Here is a 22,685-nt window from a genome sequence, read left to right as displayed (position 1 = left end):
CAATTATTAATGCATGTGCTGCTAATTTCATCATGCAGAGTGTGAATTTGTCTTTCCATGACGAGCTCTAAGGGAAGTTTGTAAGAAATATAGAACTTGTCAGCACATAAGAGTCAACACATTACTGCTGTGCTGCAGCCATTTATAACAAAACTAAAATGAGCACTCACTTGTTTGGCATTAATTTAATGTCCCACTTAGCTCCTATCAGACGTAAATAGCTGCTTCATCCATTTAAGCATTTCTGTTCGTGCACATAATGAAGTACTCTGTACCTGTCAAGTAAGCAGAATTCATAACTGAAATAAGAAATGGATGAGAAAATTCAATGTTCTTAATATTAAGCCTCTACAGGGGTAGCATCAGACTTTTTATGGTTTCTGTGAGATTGACCTTTTATTCCACTGTTCAAAGACCATAAGAAGACATGACACATGCTAGAATGCCAAAAATGTTTCTAAACGAGTTATCTGTTCAACTTATGGCACAATAAACAAAAAGCTGTGGTTCAACACATGCTATTACAAAATAAAATACTTAGCCAACTTCTTGGTATTTAAATGTTTTTGTTATTTATTTTAGAAAAACAAAATTCAATTTTAAACAGCATTCTAGTTGTGATCATGTTTTCTAGAGGAAATTTTTATGAGAATGAACAGAGGTAATGACTAATATTAGTCACTGTCATTAGCATAAAACATTAGAAATGACAATATTTATAACAAGCTATGACATGACAGTTAAAATATGACTTTCTGGCATTTGTGTATGCTTTGACTACAGCTGGTTGCTATTTTCTGAAGTTAAACTGATAGAAGTCTGGTAATGGTATATTTAATAGCATGTTCATCATCAGATCTAATTGTTTTCCACCACAGGGCATGAAGTTTTATGTCCTCTATCAACCCAAAACAAACAGCCCTACTGCTTAATGGTTCTTCAATTAATGTTTATGGTGCTACTTTTATAACCTAAGTTACAAGAAAAAAATTCCAACAAAATCCCTCCAATAAGGCTTTTAAGAATTTAAGAAGCTTAATGGGACTCCAACCAATACCAAAAATTACTAAAATATGTATGAGGTCCCACAGCTGAGAACGTGAAATAGAAAACACTAGAATGAACATTAGAAAGACATTAGAAAATAGAAACAGACACTGAAAAAATTCTTCTAGCACAGACTTATAATTGCCATTGGAGGGAAGAACAGACCTTCGTGTACAAGAAGTTGAAGGACTTTAGGCTGGCCACCTTGCTACTGATGTTCATGCTGGGTTCAAACAGAGAAGACCTGTTCATCTCAAGTCATGCACAGCTCAGACTCTGTTGCTCAGATTGCAAACTTATTCCCCTGAGAATGATTTGCCCTCAGTAACCTAGATGGTAGCCTCCTACTCATAATTCTTTTCCCTATTTAGCAGAGCTCATGCTGATTAAAAGGAAAGAACAGTTCAAAGACAGGTTTCTCTTTAACTGCCTTGGTGCATATTAATTTTTGTCTCTCCCTTTTGTACTAAGCCTCTGGAAAGCAACATAAAGCTACTGTAAATATATTTTCGCTGGAGAGCTGCCATTGTTCTAAATTATGAAAGCAAATTATTTCTGACTTGTGCTGTTAATTGTACGTTGCAGTAATATATTAATTTTAAGCTTCCCATGATAGTTCAGACACCCTGATTTCTAGCTTTTAATGATGTATTATAAGCCCTTATTTCTCTGCCCATGCAATTAATCATTGACACTCCTCCCTCACTCCCCCAAAGTAGCTGGACATATTAGACAAGAAGGAATCAGACCTGAGTGGGATCAAAATTTCTTTTCAAGCAATACTTGTTTTTTCGCACCATAAACTCTGCTTGACATTCGTAGTGCCAAGTATATTTTAATAGAACTGCTGTTATTCTACCTCTCCTCCCAGTCTCCCAGGAGTTTTTTTGTAGCTCAACACGATGTTTAGAAACAGGCAAAAAATGCTCTGCAAAGTTTAAAGGCTGTCAAGCCTTCTTGGCAAATTCCCTCCAAGAGCACAGCTGAGAAATGACAAACCTATCACCTGACTGGCTGGTGTTTAAACCTGACTGCTTTTGATTAGGAAGCAATGAACCTTCCCTTCTGGAGTTCATTCTGTGTTTTATAAGCACCTATTCACTGAAAATTATGCAGTCGAACTGATTTGAATTTGATTAGTGTAATGCTCCAGTTTTATTATTTGTAGTAAATACAGGCATCTCTTATGGTTTTACTGCACATTTAGGAGAATGTCAGGATAGTTAAAGACTTACTTTTACTTCTCATGTATTACTGCTTGACATTTAAAACAAATCCAAGAATAATATATGCCTGTATTGCAGTTACTTGTGCACTGCTCCATATGTATACTCACACTCTACTTCCTCTCTGCTCCAGTGGCAAGAATAGGATGAAGGCAATCCTGCCTACTTGAGGACAAGCTGCTGTGTCCCCAGCAGGTGAGCTGAGGTAGAAGTAACTGTGAAATGCAGCAGCTAATGTCTTTAATGGAAAACTCCTGCATTAAATTCTATGCTGCAGACTGTGATATTTCAACAGGCAGCACTGAGGAGGAGCAGTGCTGCTACCAGAGGGGTTGAACACTGAATCACTCTTTCAATGTCAGCCAGCTTCAGGAGCTGCAATGTGAATGCTCTGGGAAGCTTGATACCCTTTTATCTTCTGACAGCCTTTCAATTATATGTCCTTTCATATTATTACATAACTTGATCTGCTCTGTGGACGTCAGTAATAAAAACCCATTTCATGCCTGAAGAACACAACTTCTTTGGTAACTCAGTTTAGACCTAGATGGGGAGCAGTGCATTTGACCAGAAACAAATGCTGAGTGGAGTCAGATGGTCAGGTCAATAAAAGCTAAAAATATTTGACTTTGAGAGAAAAGAGAGTTCAGGACATAGCCTAAAGGCTAGATTCAGCCCTAGCTAAACATTTATCTCTGTATCAGTGTTATAAGGAAAGATCAGCCACCCAAACTTAGATGCTGCAGAGGGGTTACAGATACACTTACAGAACTCACCAGCAAGGTCTGGGAGCAACTGAGAGCTTTCATCATTACTAGTATGGTCCACAGTGTCTTACGTCTAATAGCTTCAGGCTGAGCATTCTCCAACATTTAATTCTCCCTATCTGGAGAAAAATGTATATACTTACACAATTTATCTCTTCCTTTACTTAACCGTTTTGTAGACCATCATTATAGTGCATGACTACAGCAACATATCCTAGTCATTAGGGATGCTTTTAGAAAAATAAAGGCTTACTTCAGCTGTAATTTCAGCTAATAGTGAAACATTCACATGATACATGCATTTTCTGTACTTCTTCAGCTTTCATTAGTACTAGCTGGCTGTCTCAAAAATCTGTAACATATTAATTTCAACTGTATCTGTATAAAGATGCAAGACAAGAAGTACAAAAAAGCTGCTTTGGGTCAGGATATTTAAATCTTTTATGCCAGTGATGACTCCTGGATTTTGAGAAGCTGCAGCTGAGACTAGTGTAAGCTGCAGGCTGTCAGTACTTCTGAAAATGAAGGTATGTCTTCAGTGCTCAAAGACAGAGAGAACTGTCCAATCTGTCTTTTAAAAAGTTGAGAGTTATTAACAGAAGTGCCTTCTCCTAAGCAAATCCTATTTCTTTACTAAGCAACCAATTTAAGAACAAAGCCTTCAGAGGAAAGAATCAGCAAAAGTTACAGAATTTCAGAAAATTCACTTCTGGGAAATTCCATATGCCAATTTCCACAAGGTGAATGAGGTACATGGGAAGCTCAAAGCAAAGCCTTGAATGATCTTGAATGATCACAGCAAAGCTCTTGTGCATTGGGCTGCGCTTCTCTATGCCCATTTTTCAACCTCCTGCTTGACAACAGAGCACTGGGCACAGAACAGGCCTACCTCAAACTCCAAGGACTAGCATATGCCTCATGCCTTTTTTCATCTCAGCTCTACACAATTTAATTAATGATATGACATGCTATACGCAATCTGTAGCTTTTAATGAAATAACTCCCACTACTGAAATTCAAAACCTTGTTTCTTAAATATTTTTAATTTTGCCCAATCTCAGTCACCTGAAAGACAGCTACATAGTCTAAATTAGGCATTCAGGCACATTTTCTAGACAGTAGAGGGCATTTCATCTCATTTGGGTTTTTTGACACATACCTCAAAAGTAGTTAAATAGGCCTTTGGACCTGACCTGACTATATATGCATGCATATATATATGTGTATATATATGTGTGTATATATATATATAATATATGTATATATACACACATATATATGCAGCTAGAAAACAAAACAAAAAAAAAATCAGAAAATGCAAGCAAGTAATGGAATTAGAGGAACCTTTGTATTTTGCTACAAAGTTCTCGCTTGCTCAGGATGGAGAAAAAACAGACCTCCCTTTCTTCCACTATAGACTTTTGTTCATCTTCTAGAAATATAAGTGGAGTCTTCCAGCCTTCTGAAAATACTTTATCACTCACTAAAAACTACAGTAACCTACTGAAAAGGAATTGCTACTTTCAAGTTTCCAAGAATACGAGGTCATTTTCTTTAGGCAATTGTGATCACCTACTTCCCAGTCCCTTGTAAGCCCTTTTAGGAAATGTGTTATAATGGTTAGGCGTTTGGGCTCCAAGTAAAGGTATTTTGGTTCTGTGTGATGCAGTGCAGTGTCCCCCTTCTGCTTCCATTTGCTATATGCAAAGCAAAAATAATAATAAATAAAGAATATTTCTAAGAGCCTTAGAGTACTATTTACAGTGTTAACACACTTAAATATCATCTAAGTAAACCGTTTAAGAAAGCTGCATGTTTTCACCCATTTCTTTATCTCACTCACAGCCTACATAAAACTGGAGTGTGAATGCTGTCACCTACGGTTTATTTCCAACTCTAGCTAGGAGAAAGAATCTTGAAAAATCCACCGAGTTTTTTCTCAAGTCTAGAGTTGTGTTAGGCTTGGATAGCTTCTGGCCACATTCTTTTAGCTCCTTCTCTGCAGAGAAAAACCTATGTGTAAAACAGGTCATAGTTTAAATTTTTACCACTATTTGCAAGAGCAGAACCAAAAATAATGTGGACAGAAAAGTGCCACCACCCCTTTTTTTAGCACACAGTGACAGCGAATAGGGTCCCATATGAGGACTTCATGCTGTTCCTCAGGGCAGACTTCAGGTCTGTTTCCTGGTGTGCAGTGAGGAGAAACAAGGGAAGGACTGTGGTTGCACGAGGGTGTAGGAAATGAAGATGTGTCCAGCTACAAGAAGACTCCACATTAGCATTGATGCTGCTTTAGCAGCTGCTGGATGCATTAGCTACCAACAACAAGTGACAATGGTCTTCTGTTTCACATGCTCTTTGCTGAAGGAACAAGTTCATTTCTAATAACTAAATGCAATACTTGTACTTTTCTATGACATATGGATGTATATAAGCCTATTACAGAAAAATACAACTCAGAATTTAGCTTGAAGGATTCAGGAAATGTTAGATTTATAATTTCCAATATAATTAATGATGTTCTTTAGCATATACAAGAGAACATAGCCTTTAACTACAGGACCCTTACTACCCCTTTCTCCAAAAGATTTAACACATCCTGGATATAAGCTGAATTAAATACTTGTATTAGTCTTGAACTCTAATGGTATGACCCTTTTCTGTTTTTTTCTTTTCCATCCAAATGGTTGGTGCTGTAGTTTCATTAACTTTCTAACAGATTTTCTTTGTGCATATTTTGTAGCAATAGTGCTACAGTAACTGAACCATACAAACCTTAATAACTGAATGTTCAAAGCAGCTCAATAAAGATACCAATATATTCAGAGACGAACAAGTGGAGAACAGAGAAAAAAAACCCCAAAATCTGGAAAATTTGGTTTTCATATACCATCTCAATGGATTAACTTATCCCAAGGGGAGACAATTTCTTCAAATATTTGGCATTTTAAAAAATTACTTCTGTGTTCAACACAGTGTACAAATACAGTTTATTTATTATTGTGGTACTTCTGTGAGGAAGATGATTAACTATTGTATTTCTTTATGACAAGAAAAGTGTAAGAATTTAGATTCATAATCAGACTGTCCTGTCTCTAATAATAAGCACCATAGGTATCTCTGTATAAGCTCTTTTACAGCGGCAAAAAAATATTAACCAGTTTAAAATAATCCTATTTTTTGGCAGACTGAGGTGACCTAATTATCTCACATTTGAAATAAACTAAAACCATATGGAAGACGACTACAGCTCACCTGATAGACTGAAGATCACTGTAAGTCAGAGTGGCGGAATATCCTAGAGAGGGTGGTAATGGTAGGTCCAGAACTCAGGGCTGTGCAGAGTCCCAACCTGAGGCTCAGTCCTTCAGAAGCCAGTGATTTATTGCAAATGATGTTGAGCACTCTCAATTCCCTGAACACCATTCAAAAGGTACAGTACTTCCCTAAGGCTCCAAAAATCTGAAAATCAAGATAAAGTTGGGCAGACATATTCAATAAAGAACATAAAATTAGTTGTCAAATTAGTATTTTTGCTTAAATGACCTATGTAGCTTCGCATAGCATCTCTGTGACACAGGGTTATAATTTGGATGACAGAAAACTCTTGGAAGACATTACCTTCCAAATTCTGCATGCTATGAGATAAAGCAGTTACAAAACATAACAGAATTTTCTCTACAGTTGTAACACATTCCTGTTCCCTGCAAAGCTCAGGCAGAATGGGAGAGCATGCGACCACTGCTTAGGGTCTCTAATAGGAGGAATGTGAACAACAGAGCAAAAAAGATGCAAAGGAACAAACTAAACACTGGTATTTCTAGGTTTGGGGCTTTGCTTTGTTTACTTTCTGAACCTTTCAGTAAAGTTACTATATAAAAAATCAGCTATCATTTTAGCCTAGATTTCTCATCTAAATTCTTACTTTTTATACTGCTACAAATTTATCAGGTCCTTCCTCAATACCTTTTCTGTACCTGTACCTGCAATCATCTACTTGAGATGAAGGCTCACAGTCCATGCCATGCACATGTGTGCTTTTGGCAATGTAATAAAAAAGAGGTTTGTGGAGGTGAATTTTATGAACACCAACACTCTTTATGCAGATATTACAATAGAGTAATTATATTCTTCCAGATTAAATGAATTCCGAGTGCTGGTATGGATGAGAATGGGAACTTGTAAAAACAAGTTGGTTGAAGTTGTGTTTAATTTCTTGGTAATAATAACAAAATCAGGCCTATGAGAGACTAATTAAAATAAGTTCTTACTAAAATAAATGAATCATGAGAGAATTTAAAGATTTAGGCTGGAGAGGGAGGCATTTTTTAAACACATTAGTTAGTCTCTTCAGCCAGCCAACAGAGACAAGGTACATCCACAGAGTGTTTTAGAGCATCTGGCTTAGGTGCTCTGAATTACTTTCTGTAAGCAAAGATCACCCCACTGAATGTGTAGGTACCCTAGGCAGGTGTAGCAGCAAAAGCAGGTATTTGAAGCTGGGTGATGAATATGCTCCGTATTCCTCCAAGTTTACACCAAGGTAACTTCACATACAAGAAAAACATCCTGACCAGTGGAGCAGGGGAATATAGACACCTTTTTACAGCTTCTACCAAGTTTACTGAGTTGACAAACAACAACTTTGTGGATGTCTTGTGATATTTTCCAAAACAAATTGATTTTCATGAAAGAATCAGAAAACAATTTTTGGGTCACTCAGGGGAATTCCTTATATCCAAAGCAAGTTTCTGATACAGGAAACCTCAATTTGAAAATTGCGCAAACCTTTCCATAGACCTGGATAAATTTTTCTTTGATGAAAACTATTAGGTGGGTATAAACATCAGGCTTGAAAAATAAATGTTAAAGTAAGACAAGTATGTGAAGTTAGTTAAATATCAGTTACAGGTCAGTAAACCCAAATTCAGGTCTTGTCATGCAGACATTTGATGTAGTCAGTGTCTGAGTTAAACTTTGTTAGATTGTTGGTATTTTTACTGTTTCAATCATTGAGTTTAAAATAGCTGAGTTAATCCTCTTAGTTCAATGCGCTTTTCCTTTTTTTAATTGTCTGAACTCTATTAATAGCTTTAATTTTTCTTGACAAAATTATGAATTTCGCAGTTGACTTTCTGTGTCATTTGTGGTTATACTATGTGAATACCTCATAAGTGTAACTAATTGTTTATTATATTCCTGAGTTGAATTCAACACTTACACTGCCTGGGAAAGCCAAGGCTTGCACCTAAACTTAAACAGAATTTCACACAATCAGGCATAGCTGATGATGACGCTTGTAACTCTGATGAAAATCAGATCCAAAGAGTCTTTGTAAGATCTCAAGACAACACAAAAAACAACATTAGCAGGCTTTCACTTGGACCAATTTGCCTAGCCACACACAAAACTCTGCTGATAGAGATGCTGAAGGACAATATAATCCTTTCCTCTGTTTTAGCCAAACTCAGCTGTTTGCCATTAAACACCCTCCAAATCACTGGCAATGTCAGCCAGTGGTTTTGTGGCTAAGAGCCTATTTGGGCACACAACCCTTGCACATTTCCAGACATCAACTTGTACTTTAGGCAAGACTGCAATTAAAAATACGAGCACTGGGAAAATAAATCTGAGATAGAATCATTCTGGTGTTGTCTTCTAATTTGCTAATACAGACAGAGCTTTTGCTTGTTCTACATATTTCTCCTGACCCCTTCACCAAACATTTTTTCTGGATCTGACAGAAAAAAGATTTTTTATTTTTCTGAACAGTTTAGCATTTTGACTAAAATCCTTGAGTTGAGCTAATAACCATCTTGTAAAATTTAATTTGAAGTGGATACAGTTGCATTTATAGAACATCTTAATGGTAGATAATATGGCCAGCCCTGCCAAAAGCATATTTACAAGAAAAATGAGAGAAATAAAGGCATGGCAGATTATACTTCATAGCTCATTCTGTATTTTATCTGTGAGAGCTATGAATGAGAATGACTCATAAAAATATGTCCAGATGAAGAACCTGGTATGAAGTGTTTTTATACTAAAAACTGATCTGCTTTCTAGATCTTTAAAGACATTCTTAGGGTTATTTTTGTTTGACTATGTATTACAAAATCAGGTGCCTTATTTCCATTAATTTAGCTAAGCAGACTCCAAAACAGATAAACCCTGACAAACAACTCTGAATCTGAAATCTGAATCTGAAATGATCCCTAAATTGGTCTAAAATAAAACTTTGGTTATTTCTAGAACTGTCAGCACTATAAAGTTTAAGAATATGTAGTTTTTTAGGGTCCAGTCCAGCTGTGCTCAGTGCTATGGGGAGGACACTGGGTATTACCAGGAGTCTCAAGCCGTTATCAGTGTTTTGAGATGTCTTTCTTGCTCATCAAACACACACAGTATGAGAGACTTACCACGGCAACAGGTGATGCAGCTATCGAAAAATAGGGTTATAAAGGAAATGGATGAAGATAATAGTAACAGGCTTCTTCAGTGTAAATCTGGCATATGTAGGTAGGGACCCTATACACACACATTCTGCTGTGGCTTCATCCAGTTGCCTGGCAAAGTCCAGCAGGCACCAAGTGATGACAGTACAACTGCATTGTGGACAAGACAGTTCAGCTCTCAAAGCAAGTCGCAGCTCAGATGAATCCTGTGTTTCCTCTCCTGATGCAGCTTCTTACCCTCACCTGCTGCTTTGCTAATTGCACTTTATTACATCACTCTGACCCATGAGTGACCTCAGCCAAATCATGCAGCTTCACTGTTTTTCTAATTCTCCACTATAAGGCAGAGTTTAAAATACCTGCTACCTTTAGTAACCATTTTGAGTTCAGTGCAGCAATTTTCTTTTACGCTCTGCGGGTGCTATTTCAGCTTTTAAGGATCATGCAGCATTACTGGGGTCCTCATAACTCTTTCAAATGAGCACTAGGTTCCCTAAAGCACATATCCCACATACCTTCACAGTTTAATAGGCAACCCTTTTTTGCCTTAGACCTGCAAACACGTCCAGTGGTACAAAAAGTATTGCTCCTCCTTTAGAAATTTGATAGTTCTCATGAAAATAAAGTGGTGACTACCATGAATGGATTAACTTGATTGCCAAGTTGAGATCTGAGTGAGCAACAGTGCCAAGCAAGTACCTTCAAGTAAATATTTTTCTTGCATGTGGGAAAATTGGTTATGATGACATGAAAAGTAAAATCTCGGTATGGTACTGTATCTGAAGTACTCTTCCTGGATCACAGTTATTTCCATGAGCTGGAAAGACGCAATCCAGTCCTTAACAGCTGAATGTTCTAACTTAATTAAATCATAAAACTGACTATAGATCACATTCTGAATTTCATATTCCCTTTTCAGTCCTTGATGTCAGCATCATTTAGTGTATGAAACCCGAGTAAGATCTGCAGGATTTAATTCTCCATCAGAAATCTACTTTGCTTAACAGGAATTCAATGTAGTACAACATTCCTGTCAGTTGTTTGTATCTTTACATTTTGAATTTTAAAACAGGTATTAGAAAGTTATTAAATACTCAAAATACCACACAGAATAATAAAATGAACCCTATCTGTTTTCAATACTCAGATAATGCCACACTAAATTCCTGCATAATTAGTGAATAACAGCATTTCATTTGAATGATAATGTCCTTGATTAACTTTTCAGCTAAAGTAGGTATGTGAAATATCATGTTCTTCTGGTAGGAAGAGAAAAAAAGTGGAAAAAGAAAGTAGCTGCATTGGCAGGACCTTTTCACTGAATTTTGCCACTGGTAGTACAGCATTATTATAAAGTTCAGGAAGAAATACATGAATTATTAGCTGAGCAATGAATATGGAGTTCAAAGTGAATATAGTAAATCATGATACAAAATATCTGCAGACTTTTTTCTGTGTACTGTGCAGAAGTAAAGCAAGCTCACCCAGAATGCTGAGTCACAGATGAGCAGCTCAGCAGTTTGTACCTCTGACTTGTTGGTGGTAACACAATGTGAAGGTCTTGTAATGCAGGGGCACATAACAAAAGTATCCACTGCTTCCCTGTGAGTAAGCCATCCATCACCAGCTAATGCATTCAGCATGCCAACAACAGTGCCAAACAAGATAGAAGCAGCTATTCCCACACTGTATAATAATACTGTATAACAAGAAACTATACCTCCATTAAATCAATAAGGTATAGCAGCAACAGAAATAAACAAAAAACAATTGTTTTAATTCTACTCTTATCAGGGCACTGAAGCATTTCTGTTTTCCACCTTGTAGACCCAAATGCTGTGAAAATATATTAAAAAATTCAGATTGTTTCCATATAGCATCCTGAAAAATTCTTATGGCATATGCAGGATACAGACAATCAATTGCACATATTTTCCTTTCATATGTTTCTTTTTAATATGTGAATGATGACCTATACTGTTACAGCAGGGGTGTGATCTTCTTCCAATAAACCTTCCTTCTGATTTACATATTTAAAACATGGCCGCAATTGCATTTTCAACAAATCTTGCTATTCTCTGGTAAAGTATACTAGGTGTCAAAATTAGTTCAATTAATTTATGAAAGGAGGCATTTATATATTTCTATAACTACCCAACACAGCCATTTAAAAGGACTTATATAAGAAAAACAAACCTTTACAACAGTGACATGTTTTTAGTAGAAGTTTAGAAATCAGCATTTCTTATGCTTGACAAAAATTGCTTCTCTTTGAGAACAAAGACTTTGTTCCAGATATGCATGGTTTAGAAATATATTTCAACATGTTCTGCCAAGATGCAACATAAATAACTTAGTCAACCAGAGACTGTGAAAAGACAGAAAATCTTTCCGGTACTCATACTGGCAGGCACAGCTCAGATTCCATGGTTTCAGAACATAAACACTGTATACAATATGTCTCCACTAAAAGATACCAGCATTCTCATGTGCAAAGCTCATAAATTGTCTAATAGCTATGCAGGTCAGCAAATCTTTCAGTAGGAATCATTTACCTTAATGTTTCAAATGAGTGTTAGCATCTGACTCACAGGCCAGAAACAAAACCAATTGAAGAGAAAGGAAAGGCTTAATGATTTCAAAGCTTTCTGTCTGGTTCCAACGATAAACAGTAATGACTACAAAAATTTGATTAGCTGACAACAGAGTGGATGATGGTGATCATGTCTGAAGCCATAACTGGTTTGAGAAAGTACAGTAAATTCAGGAATACAAGCCGCACGGAGTATAAGCCGCATATCCGGTGTGTTGGCAACATTGATGTCTTTGTCAATAGATAAGCCGCACCCGGAATATTAGCCGCACTTTAGTTCGCCGCGAACTTTCACAAAGTCGTCATTTAGTAACACAATCGCGGGATTGCCAGGGCTTACTGGCTTACTGCCGACCTCGGAAACATTGTTTCCAAGTGAAAAAAGACACACCCTTTATTTACAAGCCGAAAAAGACAGGAACAATAGTGTGGTCATTTTGCGAGCATTCCCAATGGATCCGCGTTGCCTTTAAACAGCCGCTCAGCCGCGTGGGCAGGCAGCTGAGCTCCGAGCGGAGCCACATCTCCGTGCTGGCACAGGAGCGGCCGCTGTAGCCCTCGCAGCCCCGCGGGCCGAGCGGCCGCTGTAGTCCTCTCCCTGTGGGCTGAGTGGCTCCCCCAGCCCTCTCCCTGCGAGCCCAGCCAGCCCCGCAGCCGCACAAGACTGAAAACACTTTAAAAAGTACAGAGAAATATCACACACTTTTATCGAACTGCTGAGGTAACTCGCCGAGGTAACTCACCCCGATAACAACCCTCGCCCCTCAGTAACGCCGCCATCCACAGGCAGGCAATAAGCTGTTCACTGATTGGTTCATCGTCGGAACAACGGGAAACCATGGATTTCAAACTGTTTCAGCTCGGGACTGGACTGGTATGATACTAGGTAAGGGCAGATATCACATTTTTGTTCATAAATTAGCCGCACCCAAATATTAGCCGCACTTCCGGGTTTCCACCAAAATTTTTGTCTAATTGCTGCGGCTTGTATTCGTGAAATTACTGTAACCTGTGTGTCTGTTCTGTCTCAGCAGACCAGTACAGTAAAACTGACAACACGTGACACTTTTTCTGACAACTCTTGTGTTTTAATAACTGACAGAGGTCACAGAGTGCACCTAAGTTTTTAATGGAGGACAAAGAACTTAAGAAGACATTAGTATTATTTTTCTGTTCAGTATTCAAATATTTTTCAGTTTTTCCTGTGATTTTACTTATCAATTCGAGTTATTTTTGTACTTTGATTAATCTGTTGACAACAGACCATGACACAAAATAATAACAATTATGACCTTTATTCTTTGGAAATTAATTACAGCCAACCTTTCCAACTACAGCTTTATTGTGTAAAAACTTTGCAATCTCTTAGTGAAATGATTTTTTTTAAAATCCTACCTTGGAAAAAATGCATCTACAAATGAAGTCTGTCCTCTTGATCCCTAAAAATTCATAGATTCTGATAAAGGGATAAACTGGTTCTTTGTCACATAGGGATTCATTTATAACTTATTCTATGATTCTGACTGCCTAAGTATTTTTCCCAAACTGGTTTTTCTTCTTGCAATCTTGAGCCATTTATTGAACTTCTGCAACATTATAAAAGAATTCAGGTAATACTTATTAAAAAAACCAAAACTATTTTCTTTAACATCCTTGCTAAGAAGATGTCAGCAAACAGATTGTTTAAAGAGATTATAATCTTGTTTAAATCTGGTATGTCCTTCACACAAGGAATTACAGAATACAAGAGGAGAAAAATTTTCTGTCAAAATATGTATCTGTTTAAGACATTTAGGTAGAGTTTCTCAGTTGTCTTTTCATTTTACAGAGTATTTTTCCATAAAAGAAAGGAAATTTACCAGTAAGCTTTAAAGATTATGAGGAGACTTTAAGAAAGTTGCATGAAGAACACTGATATCCAGTGCGGTCCCTACTTAACCTTTATACAGTCTTGACTTGTTTCTGCAGATTAATGAAATACAATATGGAAAATGTTTTAGGGCTTTCTTTCCTTAATGGATCACAGACTTCTTTCACTCACTATCAAATACGTTTTCTTTCCAATATTTACCTAATTTGATGATTCTCCATTACCTCCATTTATAATTTTGTCGCTGCAGTATTTCACTCTTGCAAAATTTTGGACATCTTAGAAAGACAGTTCAGAAAACAACACTCGTACTGTCAAACATGGAGGAAATGCATCATTAATGCAGACCAAATTGGTTTTTATATGAACACAATACACTGGTTACTAATTCTTGATTTTAACCTTCAGATAATACTAATGGTTGATATTTAATGAGAATTATGATGGTAAAATAATGAGACTTTCAACAGATACACTCATATATGCTAATCATCCTGATGCTAATGGTAACTTGGTTGCTTTACTAAGCTCCTGATATGCAGCTCAGTAAGCCAAACAGGAAAGAGTTATGTGATGCTACTTCATTTTCTAATACAAGTTGCTGCTCTTGAAATACCTAATTTTTTCATTTAGAATGGCTCTTGACTATATGCAAAAATGCTGTTAAACAAAATATAATTTGCTGATTCAACAACCAAAAATGTGCTAAACACTATATAGCACTACTTTCTTCTAAAGATCAAACTGATATATCAGGTCTATCCAGACAAACAAAAAAACCTTAGAAATATTTGAACAGAAATTTTGAATTTTTAACTTCCCTTTCCCCATGTTTTCACTTATTCATTTTGTTATTTTGTATTGCTTTTTTCTTCATATTAGAAACAAAACTAATTGGTAAGTGAATTAAGCCAAATAAAATGTTTGGTTGGTGACAAGTGTCTGGGAATGATCTATAGCATGAGTGAAATTACATGTTTTGTGGTGGTGCATGTAAGTTTTCAGGACCTCAAAATTATGGTTGACCTGATGGTGGATGTGTGGGATTTATCACAGCTTTTCAGGGAAGACCTGAAGACACCTGTTAATTAGAATAACCAGATCCTCTTGTTACTCTCTTAAAAAAAAATAAAGTGGATTATGTTTTTTCTAAGACATAGCTGACTGACTGCAAGGCTTCTTCAGAAACAGTAGTGAAATATACTTTTAGCTAGCACAGAGCAGCACATGCAGTCTTGAGTAATTTTTCATACTATATCATAAATATAGTACATATAGTATATAGTATATATATATATATATAGTTTGTATATATATAGTATATATATATATATACACTATATATAGTATAAATATTGAATTTCCTGAAATTAAATAGAAAAAATGTTAAAAGAGTTGCTTGTTTGAACTGACTTAATCTACTTTTTCAAAATAATTCTTATGTGAGAATATTTCACAATGCATCATTTTAACGATATTTTCTGCCTTTTTTTAAATTTACACAAGTAATGGCTGCAAAGTAGACTTGGAGACAGGAATATTAAAGCACACTGCTCTGCTATAAAGCTATATTTATTGAACTCCATCCTCAAGGAGTTCACAGTAATTACCCTCACATAAAAATGTGATGCACAAGTGAGAAATTAATTTTATCTACTTTGCTCTGGATCTCCCTTAGATCAGGTATGACCTGCTCACAGCTTTGTGTTATTAATCATTTCAGTAAGGCATATGAGCATTTCCTGAAATACTTATATAGTATAATATATAATAATCTATAATCACAGTTATACCAGTATTTATATCAATGGAAAGAGTGTTTTTCTTTTCTGTAGGGAATATACTCGCTGAAGCAAATGAGTATAACTACATGCAAGATGGGTAGATGGAAGATTTTCCTACAGTGGTACACTCACACTGACGTGACTGTAATATGCAGACAAACCTAAATGCCATACTACATAATTTTGGTATGTAGGGTGGTTGTAGCACATCAATAAAACCAATTTATAAAGTTCTTGAGGCAACTCTTTGGAGAGGAAAATTAAACCCTTTATATCTTTTTATACAACACAACTTGTGGTTTGTAAGTAACTGCTGAATACCACCATACCTGGAAAATGTTACGTTATCCAGACCACAGTCATAGGGAAGGATGCCAGAGTAAAAAATATGCCTAGGACTGTGTATTTGTGTAATCTTATCTAGTTAAGAATGATGGCAAGAATTTGTACTTTTTGTATTGTGATTAAGTTCGCACTTCTAAGTCCATGGACAAAGTTGTAACAGAGCTTAATTTTTTTTTTTTTACTTCCAGCAATGACATTTGTCTTCAGTCAAAAATCTCACATAAAACCTCATGTCTATTTAAGGTCATCCAAGAGACACCTTTATGTTTAAATGTATTTAACAGAGAAATATAAGTAATGTGTCCATCCATGCCATCGCATAGTAAGACCTAAATGTACCTGCCATTCTAAAGCATAAAAACCAAAAAATCTACCAAGCATAAGAATAAATTACAAACTTTCTGTCTCTATACAGATACATTTTTTATATGAAGAAATTTTAAATATTTACAGAAACAAAGACAAACTAGCATTGATTTTTTTTGCTATGTAACTAGCCAAAATGTAGGCATGCTTTTAATAAACAGAAGCTCATGTTTGTAGCAAGAGCAGTTATAAAGTACACCATCTTAATATTTACCATTAAAAGACTAGATGACAAGACTTCCTTTATTGAAATGAAGAGTATCATAACACATATTTAAATGTTTTGATTGCCATTATACCATAATTACTATGCTGATACGCAGAGAAGAATTGCCGGAAAGACATTTATTTTAACATTGTAGCTGAATACATTTTCATGCATTAGTAAAAACAAATGCAGAGAGAAAACAGGAAATAGGAAAACCTCCTGAGATGCAGCAGAGCTTACCTGACCACTTCCAAGCAGATCTGCTGCTTAGCTGTCCAGTGCCTGTGAGTCCCTGAAACAGTGAAACAGAATAAACTCAATGTAACCATCGTGCAGCCTATTAAATTCACTTAAACACTTCAAGGACAAAACATACTCATCATAAACTACTCAAAAAGAGCTAGCATGCAACTCCAGCTGCAAGAGATTTTGTTCACAAACTGAACAGCAATCGGCCTGTACTTTAGTCGCATCATCAAAAAAGTAAACCAATCACATTGACAAAAAGCCACTGTAAACAAAAAGACTGTATTGAAAGGATTAACAGTTTTGGCATCCCTACCATCAAGTCTTCTGTTCTTTTTCTTTTTTTTTTTTTTGTTCATCAAAATTTACGTTATATATTTGTTGTTAGCAAGAGTTGCATTACTATTATTGTTAATTTTAGTTCTGTTTATTACCTTGAGGGTTATATATTGTAGAATAATTTTGTTGTCACTAGTTAATGTTAATTAGTTGTTTTAATAGCCTATATACCTATTTGTTATCTTTTGGTAGGTTTACTTTTTTAACTATCAGTAACTTAATAACTGAGAATATTTTACATTACTGTTGCATACTCAAAATTACAGAGTTACTATTAGTGTTACCTGTTTAACGTTTAGTCATCCTTTGAGTCCTGCGACATATTTCCTTAATAATCATCAGCCATCAAGTCTGATAGTCTCAAAAGAAATATCAGCCCTCTAAACTGCCTTCAAGGGCGGTGAAATTTAGCACTGAAAATTACAAATAAAGTTTTTGAAGTTGAGTACCAACAGCTGGGCAGTGACACTGATGATTTGTTTATCAAGACAAATTGTTATATACTACGAAAAATGCAGTCAACGCACTCTTCAGAGTGAAAACAAATAGGTGAATCTATGCAATGCTTACATGTTGAATGGGATATTTAATGTGCGGGGAAACTCAAAGGTTGAAGAACTAGCATTTAGACACTCTAACAGTGGTAAGTGGTAATCTTACCTCTTTAAACTCCATTACATTCTCACGAGAGACATGCTAATACAAACAAGTCAATCAGAGTTTGTGTTTAGCAAGATCAAGCTTAAAGGATAGTTTAAAATCCATTTATTGTTCTAAAGCATTTTTTTCCATTAACATGTTATACATTAGTGGATACTAACCATGATTCATGTAACAGTTTAGTTTGTTAACTTTTATATTATTTAACAACCAGAAGTTATTAATACAACTTTTAAAGTCTTACACAAAAAATCTTAAAACAGGCTTGGGTTCATTTTTGTAATTTTTATATAAAAAACATTTTAGGCATCTCTTGAAAAAGAAATAAAGCAGGCATTTAAAGCTAGAAAACAAGTAATTCCAAATTTAGTTTGTTACAAAAGGTTTCAGCTTTATTGACAAATTATGGCAAACATATTTGACAAAATTATGGTTTCCTATTTAGAGAAGCTTACACATGGAACTTTAAGTGATTTTTTTAACAAATACAGGTTAAAACACTGAACAACTTCAGTTAGCTACATACATACAGTAGCTGCTTGTTTTCAACCCCATTAAAACATCATTTAAAATTAAATTTACAAACTTAATATCGAGCATCTTAATCTAAACTAACATATATTAAAAAAGACAGGTTAAAACATCTTATCTACAGCTTGATTATTGTCTGGCTCGGAAAAAAAAACAACAACTCAAACAAAAAAAACCCCAAAAAACCCAAACATATTACAGTCTTTCAGCAACCCTAAACAGAAACTCAGGCTTAACTAGTATGTAGAGAGACTCAAGAGCTGTAACAGTGTCATGCTTTTTAGTTACACACAGCAATGAATACAACCAACAGAACATCATCTTTGAATAGTTTATAGACAATGCTTGCCAAAGGTTTTTTGTCTCTGTTTTTTTAAGTCCGTGTTATAAAATAATACTAATGCCAATGTCACGCCAATGTTATAGGAAATACAAGTAGTACATAGGATAATAATGAGCAGTAATCCCTAGGATAGAAAAGAAATGGACTATTACTTGTCTTGTTGCTGTTTATGTGGAGACCACAGGCTATTAATTGTCTTTGAGATGAGGTCACAGATGAGGAGGACCTTCAATATCTACCATAGGGGTGTTCCCTGTAACCCCCTCTGGCTGACCTTGGAGGTGGTGCCTTTAGGCTGGAACGGGTCGTGGCCCATTCTTCTTGTGCTAAAAACAGAAGAGAAAAACAAGTTTTGTAAATATCTAAAATTAAAGGAACAAAGGGATGCCACTGCTAATGGCTGTCAAAATTCTTGAGGGTTCTGGCTGAAAGCTTTAGGAAAAACAAAATGAGGATGGTGTTATCATCCACTTCTTTATCCTCCTGCAAAAAAAACTTACAGACAACTAACCTACTTCTCTACACAGGCAACCTGTCTATCTTAGGAAAAAAAAGAAAAAAATAAGCCTTACTCCTTCAGTTTCAGCAGAGAATGAATAACTACTGTGTTGGCGGTAGAGTCAGCTCTGGAAAAAATCACTGCATTAGTCTGCCAGTTCAGAATTTATTTGATGTTTTGAGTTTCTAGTATTTAAGTTAAAGCAGAAATCTGAATAGCATTTAATGCAGTTGGTATGGTAACAGGATGAGAAGTTGAATCATGAAAAGATAAGAAAGATGGTTGATTTTTAACTTCCATTTGAGACAAAAAGAACATAATGGAAGAAAAATATGTAGAAGTGAAGCTACCACATAAAGCAAGAGGAGATTTTGCTCTGCAGTATCTTTAGAACACTTTTCCAAATTTGGTAAATCAAATATGCTCAGGAAGAATAAGCTAAGAAATATAAGTCTAGCTCAGTTTTTACAATGCTTCTACAAATCTTCTTCCTCCCTGACGTGATATTTCTGGAATTTAACCCTCCCAAAGGTGCAATCAGTAAACTCTCTACGGTCCTGGTCCAGCAGTTGAACCCAAAACTTGAATTATCTCCTAAATCAGCCAGTGGGTCATGAAATGATTTCTGGCTTTGTCTTTCACTGACTTCAACTGGTCATACTTAGAGCTATTAAAATGGAAATGCACAAACTGCAGTGTATCATACCACACCAGAGTGCAATATTGCTGGTAGCTTGTTTTGGCTAATGACTGCTGAATTTTGTGGCCACTAAAAACATAAATAGCTGTAACGAGGTAGAAAATACTAAATGGCTTAATCAGGTATCAAATACACCTTTTGCAAAAATATGCGACTGTAAGAAATGAAAACATAGAACATGAAAAGCTTGTTAAAATTCTGAAAACTATTTCTTCTCTGCAAGATGTCTTCTCTGCAACTACACTTCATGATCTCATTGCTTTGAGGTATGAGTGGAACAGCAGCTGTAGAGCTGAAGTGAGTTCAGGCTAGCATGTATGGAAATGGACGTCTCTGGAAAAGATTTGGTAACCGTTGACCTCGCTATGGAACAAGAAACACTCCTACTGTGATTTTTTGGTGCACTCCATTCATTTTTTTTCTCTTTGAGTTCTTCAGGATTTTCTCTTTTTGAATATCAGGGGTTTTATGGTCACATGAAACCAAAGTTTACTGTGGAAAGCTACTGCCTGGAGGGTTGAAGAAATGGCAACCAATATGATATAGTTCTAAATCCTCAGGTCTCTCATTCCTACAGGGAATAAGTTTCTGTATAGTGAATTTAAAAATCCTGTCTCTGCAGTATGTATCATTACACCCTTTAAAAATGGCATTTTACTGTAAATTTTTTCCAGCTTCAATTACCCTTTACTGAAGTGTTACTACATTTGCAGAGAGGCCTTGGGGACAAGAGAAATTTATAGGAAAAGACAAGCTTCATTTATATAAATGAATATGACTGAAGTAGTAAAAATATTCCATAAATGTACAACACAAAGACAAGCCAATTTCTTTTTAGTCCTCTCACTGTTGTCCAGATTGAAGCACCTTTGTATAAAGGTGAAATGTACAGTCTTTTGGTAGTACTCATGCAGTAAAAAATTACTTTGTATTACCAACTGGAGAAACTGCTTTTCCTTTACTGTTCTTAAAGCAAATTGCTCCCGTGACTGCACCAGCTTCTGATATGGAACAAAAACTGAGTCATAATTTGTGGTACAAGCCTCTTATGCTCTTTTTTTTTCAGTAACATGGTGGACCTATTTGCTTGATTTGAAACTTTAACACCATCTTTGAAATGTGGTAGCTGACAGCTAACAGTTCCTTTTGATATTGCATGATAGATGCTACTGCATTAACAGATGAATCCACAGCCAAAGCAGATGTGGAAGTTTTGGGACCGCAGCCTTCAACTGGAAAAACCCTAGTGTCTACCACTTATACAGCAGTAAAGGATTATATAATTATTGTGGAGAAAGCAAGATGATAGGGAGCAGCACTATCAAGAGTCTCTGAAGCACATGTGCCAGTATATTACTAGATGCAGCCACACCAAAAAAACCCAAATTGCTAGTGTTTTTTTCCTAGAGGGGTTTTTAATGAACAACAATATACCTGCTAGAAATTAAGGATTCCTTGACATGAAAGCTGCTCTTTCATGTCTTCCTTTCAGAACTCCAAGGTAACTTTTTTTTTTCAGCACCCAGGGAAGAAAAGGAGCTCCTGAGAATGGAAATCTCTATCTTTGGGAACAATCTTAAAAGGCTGGAGTCCTACAAACTACCTCAGCAGTCTCACAGAGATTTAGGTAGCTCGTTGGGTAGCAGGAGGGTTGAAAGTTTGATTACCAGGATGAGATTCACTGTGAAAACAGGAGAACAGTGAGTGAGCCTGGTCTTCCTCTGAAAGACTGTGCCAAAAGGGGAAGGAAAGAGAGCGTGGAATATTTCATCTTAAGAAAGTGACATGTAAATGAAATGGAAATGGAGAGGCATTTCAGGTGAAGAGCAGGCAGTAGATGTATCTTAGGAGGGAGAAAGGTAATTGTGAGAACTGTGAGAGACTGCCCAAGAGCTGAAGAAAGGTTCAGGGTGGTTGTTGCGTTCTAATGCTGATTCCTTTTCCTTTTTTCTCATTCCTGTGAAGAGTAACTGTGGAGTCTGACCTTCCCTTCCCTCGGTGACATCCAGACTTCTATCCAGTATTTCTGCTCTATCAGACCACACTCCTTCCCTGTCCTTTTCACTCCTGACTGTCTCTCCAGTGCTATGAGGTGTCAAAGACTATAGTTAAACACAAGTAGCTTAACAACTGAGGGCAGAGGGTTTCGATTTTTCAGGAATCTGGTGTTATTGGCAACTTTGCCATTGTTAGTTAAAGAGAAATATTTTATGTTTTGCTTTCAGCAACTAAAAGTATAAATTATTGCATATGATGAAAACTTAAGAGACTTTATAGGTGAGGAATCTGAGAATGCTTGGGCTGAAGGATTGCTTTGGGTGTGATGGTGTCATAGCTACTTTGATAAGAAATGTGAAGACATGGGCACAGCCCTTTTAATTACACTGCATATGTCTTTCAATCTGCTATATGCTCCTGAATTGGTATCTGAATCTCACCTTTAGGATAAAAAATTAATTCTTATTATCACAGGCAATCAGCACCCTTGGTCTATGCTTGATTGAATTTGCATGATAGTGTTTTTGCACTGCTTTTTATGGTTCAGACGGACTCTTATTTAATTTACTATGTTAATTGAGTTATAGAAATGATTCCAGTATTTATTACAGACATAACTGATACATTACGTGAGGCTGTCTTTAAAGATTATTTTTTGATCAACTGCTAGGAGACTCCATAGCTCCAATCTGTTTAAATACTTTT

General features: G+C 36.1%; 1 protein-coding gene across 9 annotated transcripts in view; it reads right to left on the bottom strand.

Moving 5' to 3' along the window:
* The window catches only part of KHDRBS2 (KH RNA binding domain containing, signal transduction associated 2), a 359,637-nt gene that overhangs the window by 14,801 nt on the left and 322,151 nt on the right, over positions 1–22,685 (bottom strand). For 3 of the 9 annotated variants that reach the window (XR_004417324.2, XR_004417326.2, XR_004417325.2), the window contains exons 9-12: positions 18,936–19,109; positions 16,905–16,956; positions 6,299–6,505; positions 171–275 (exon numbers count right to left, since the gene is read on the bottom strand). Coding sequence is in view for 2 of the 9 variants with exons in the window: in XM_033054295.2 (XP_032910186.1) it covers positions 19,012–19,109 (98 nt within the window). In the remaining 7 variants the exon portion in view is untranslated. Of the gene's footprint in view, positions 1–170; positions 276–3,049; positions 3,160–6,298; positions 6,506–16,904; positions 16,957–17,997; positions 19,110–22,685 lie in introns of those variants that run through there. The other 6 variants (XR_004417327.2, XR_004417330.2, XR_004417328.2 and 3 more) reach the window with 6 other exon arrangements.

This window comes from Catharus ustulatus, chromosome 3, assembly GCF_009819885.2.
Source record: "Catharus ustulatus isolate bCatUst1 chromosome 3, bCatUst1.pri.v2, whole genome shotgun sequence".
NCBI lineage: Eukaryota > Metazoa > Chordata > Aves > Passeriformes > Turdidae > Catharus > Catharus ustulatus.
This window is presented reverse-complemented; position numbering and strand designations above follow the sequence as displayed.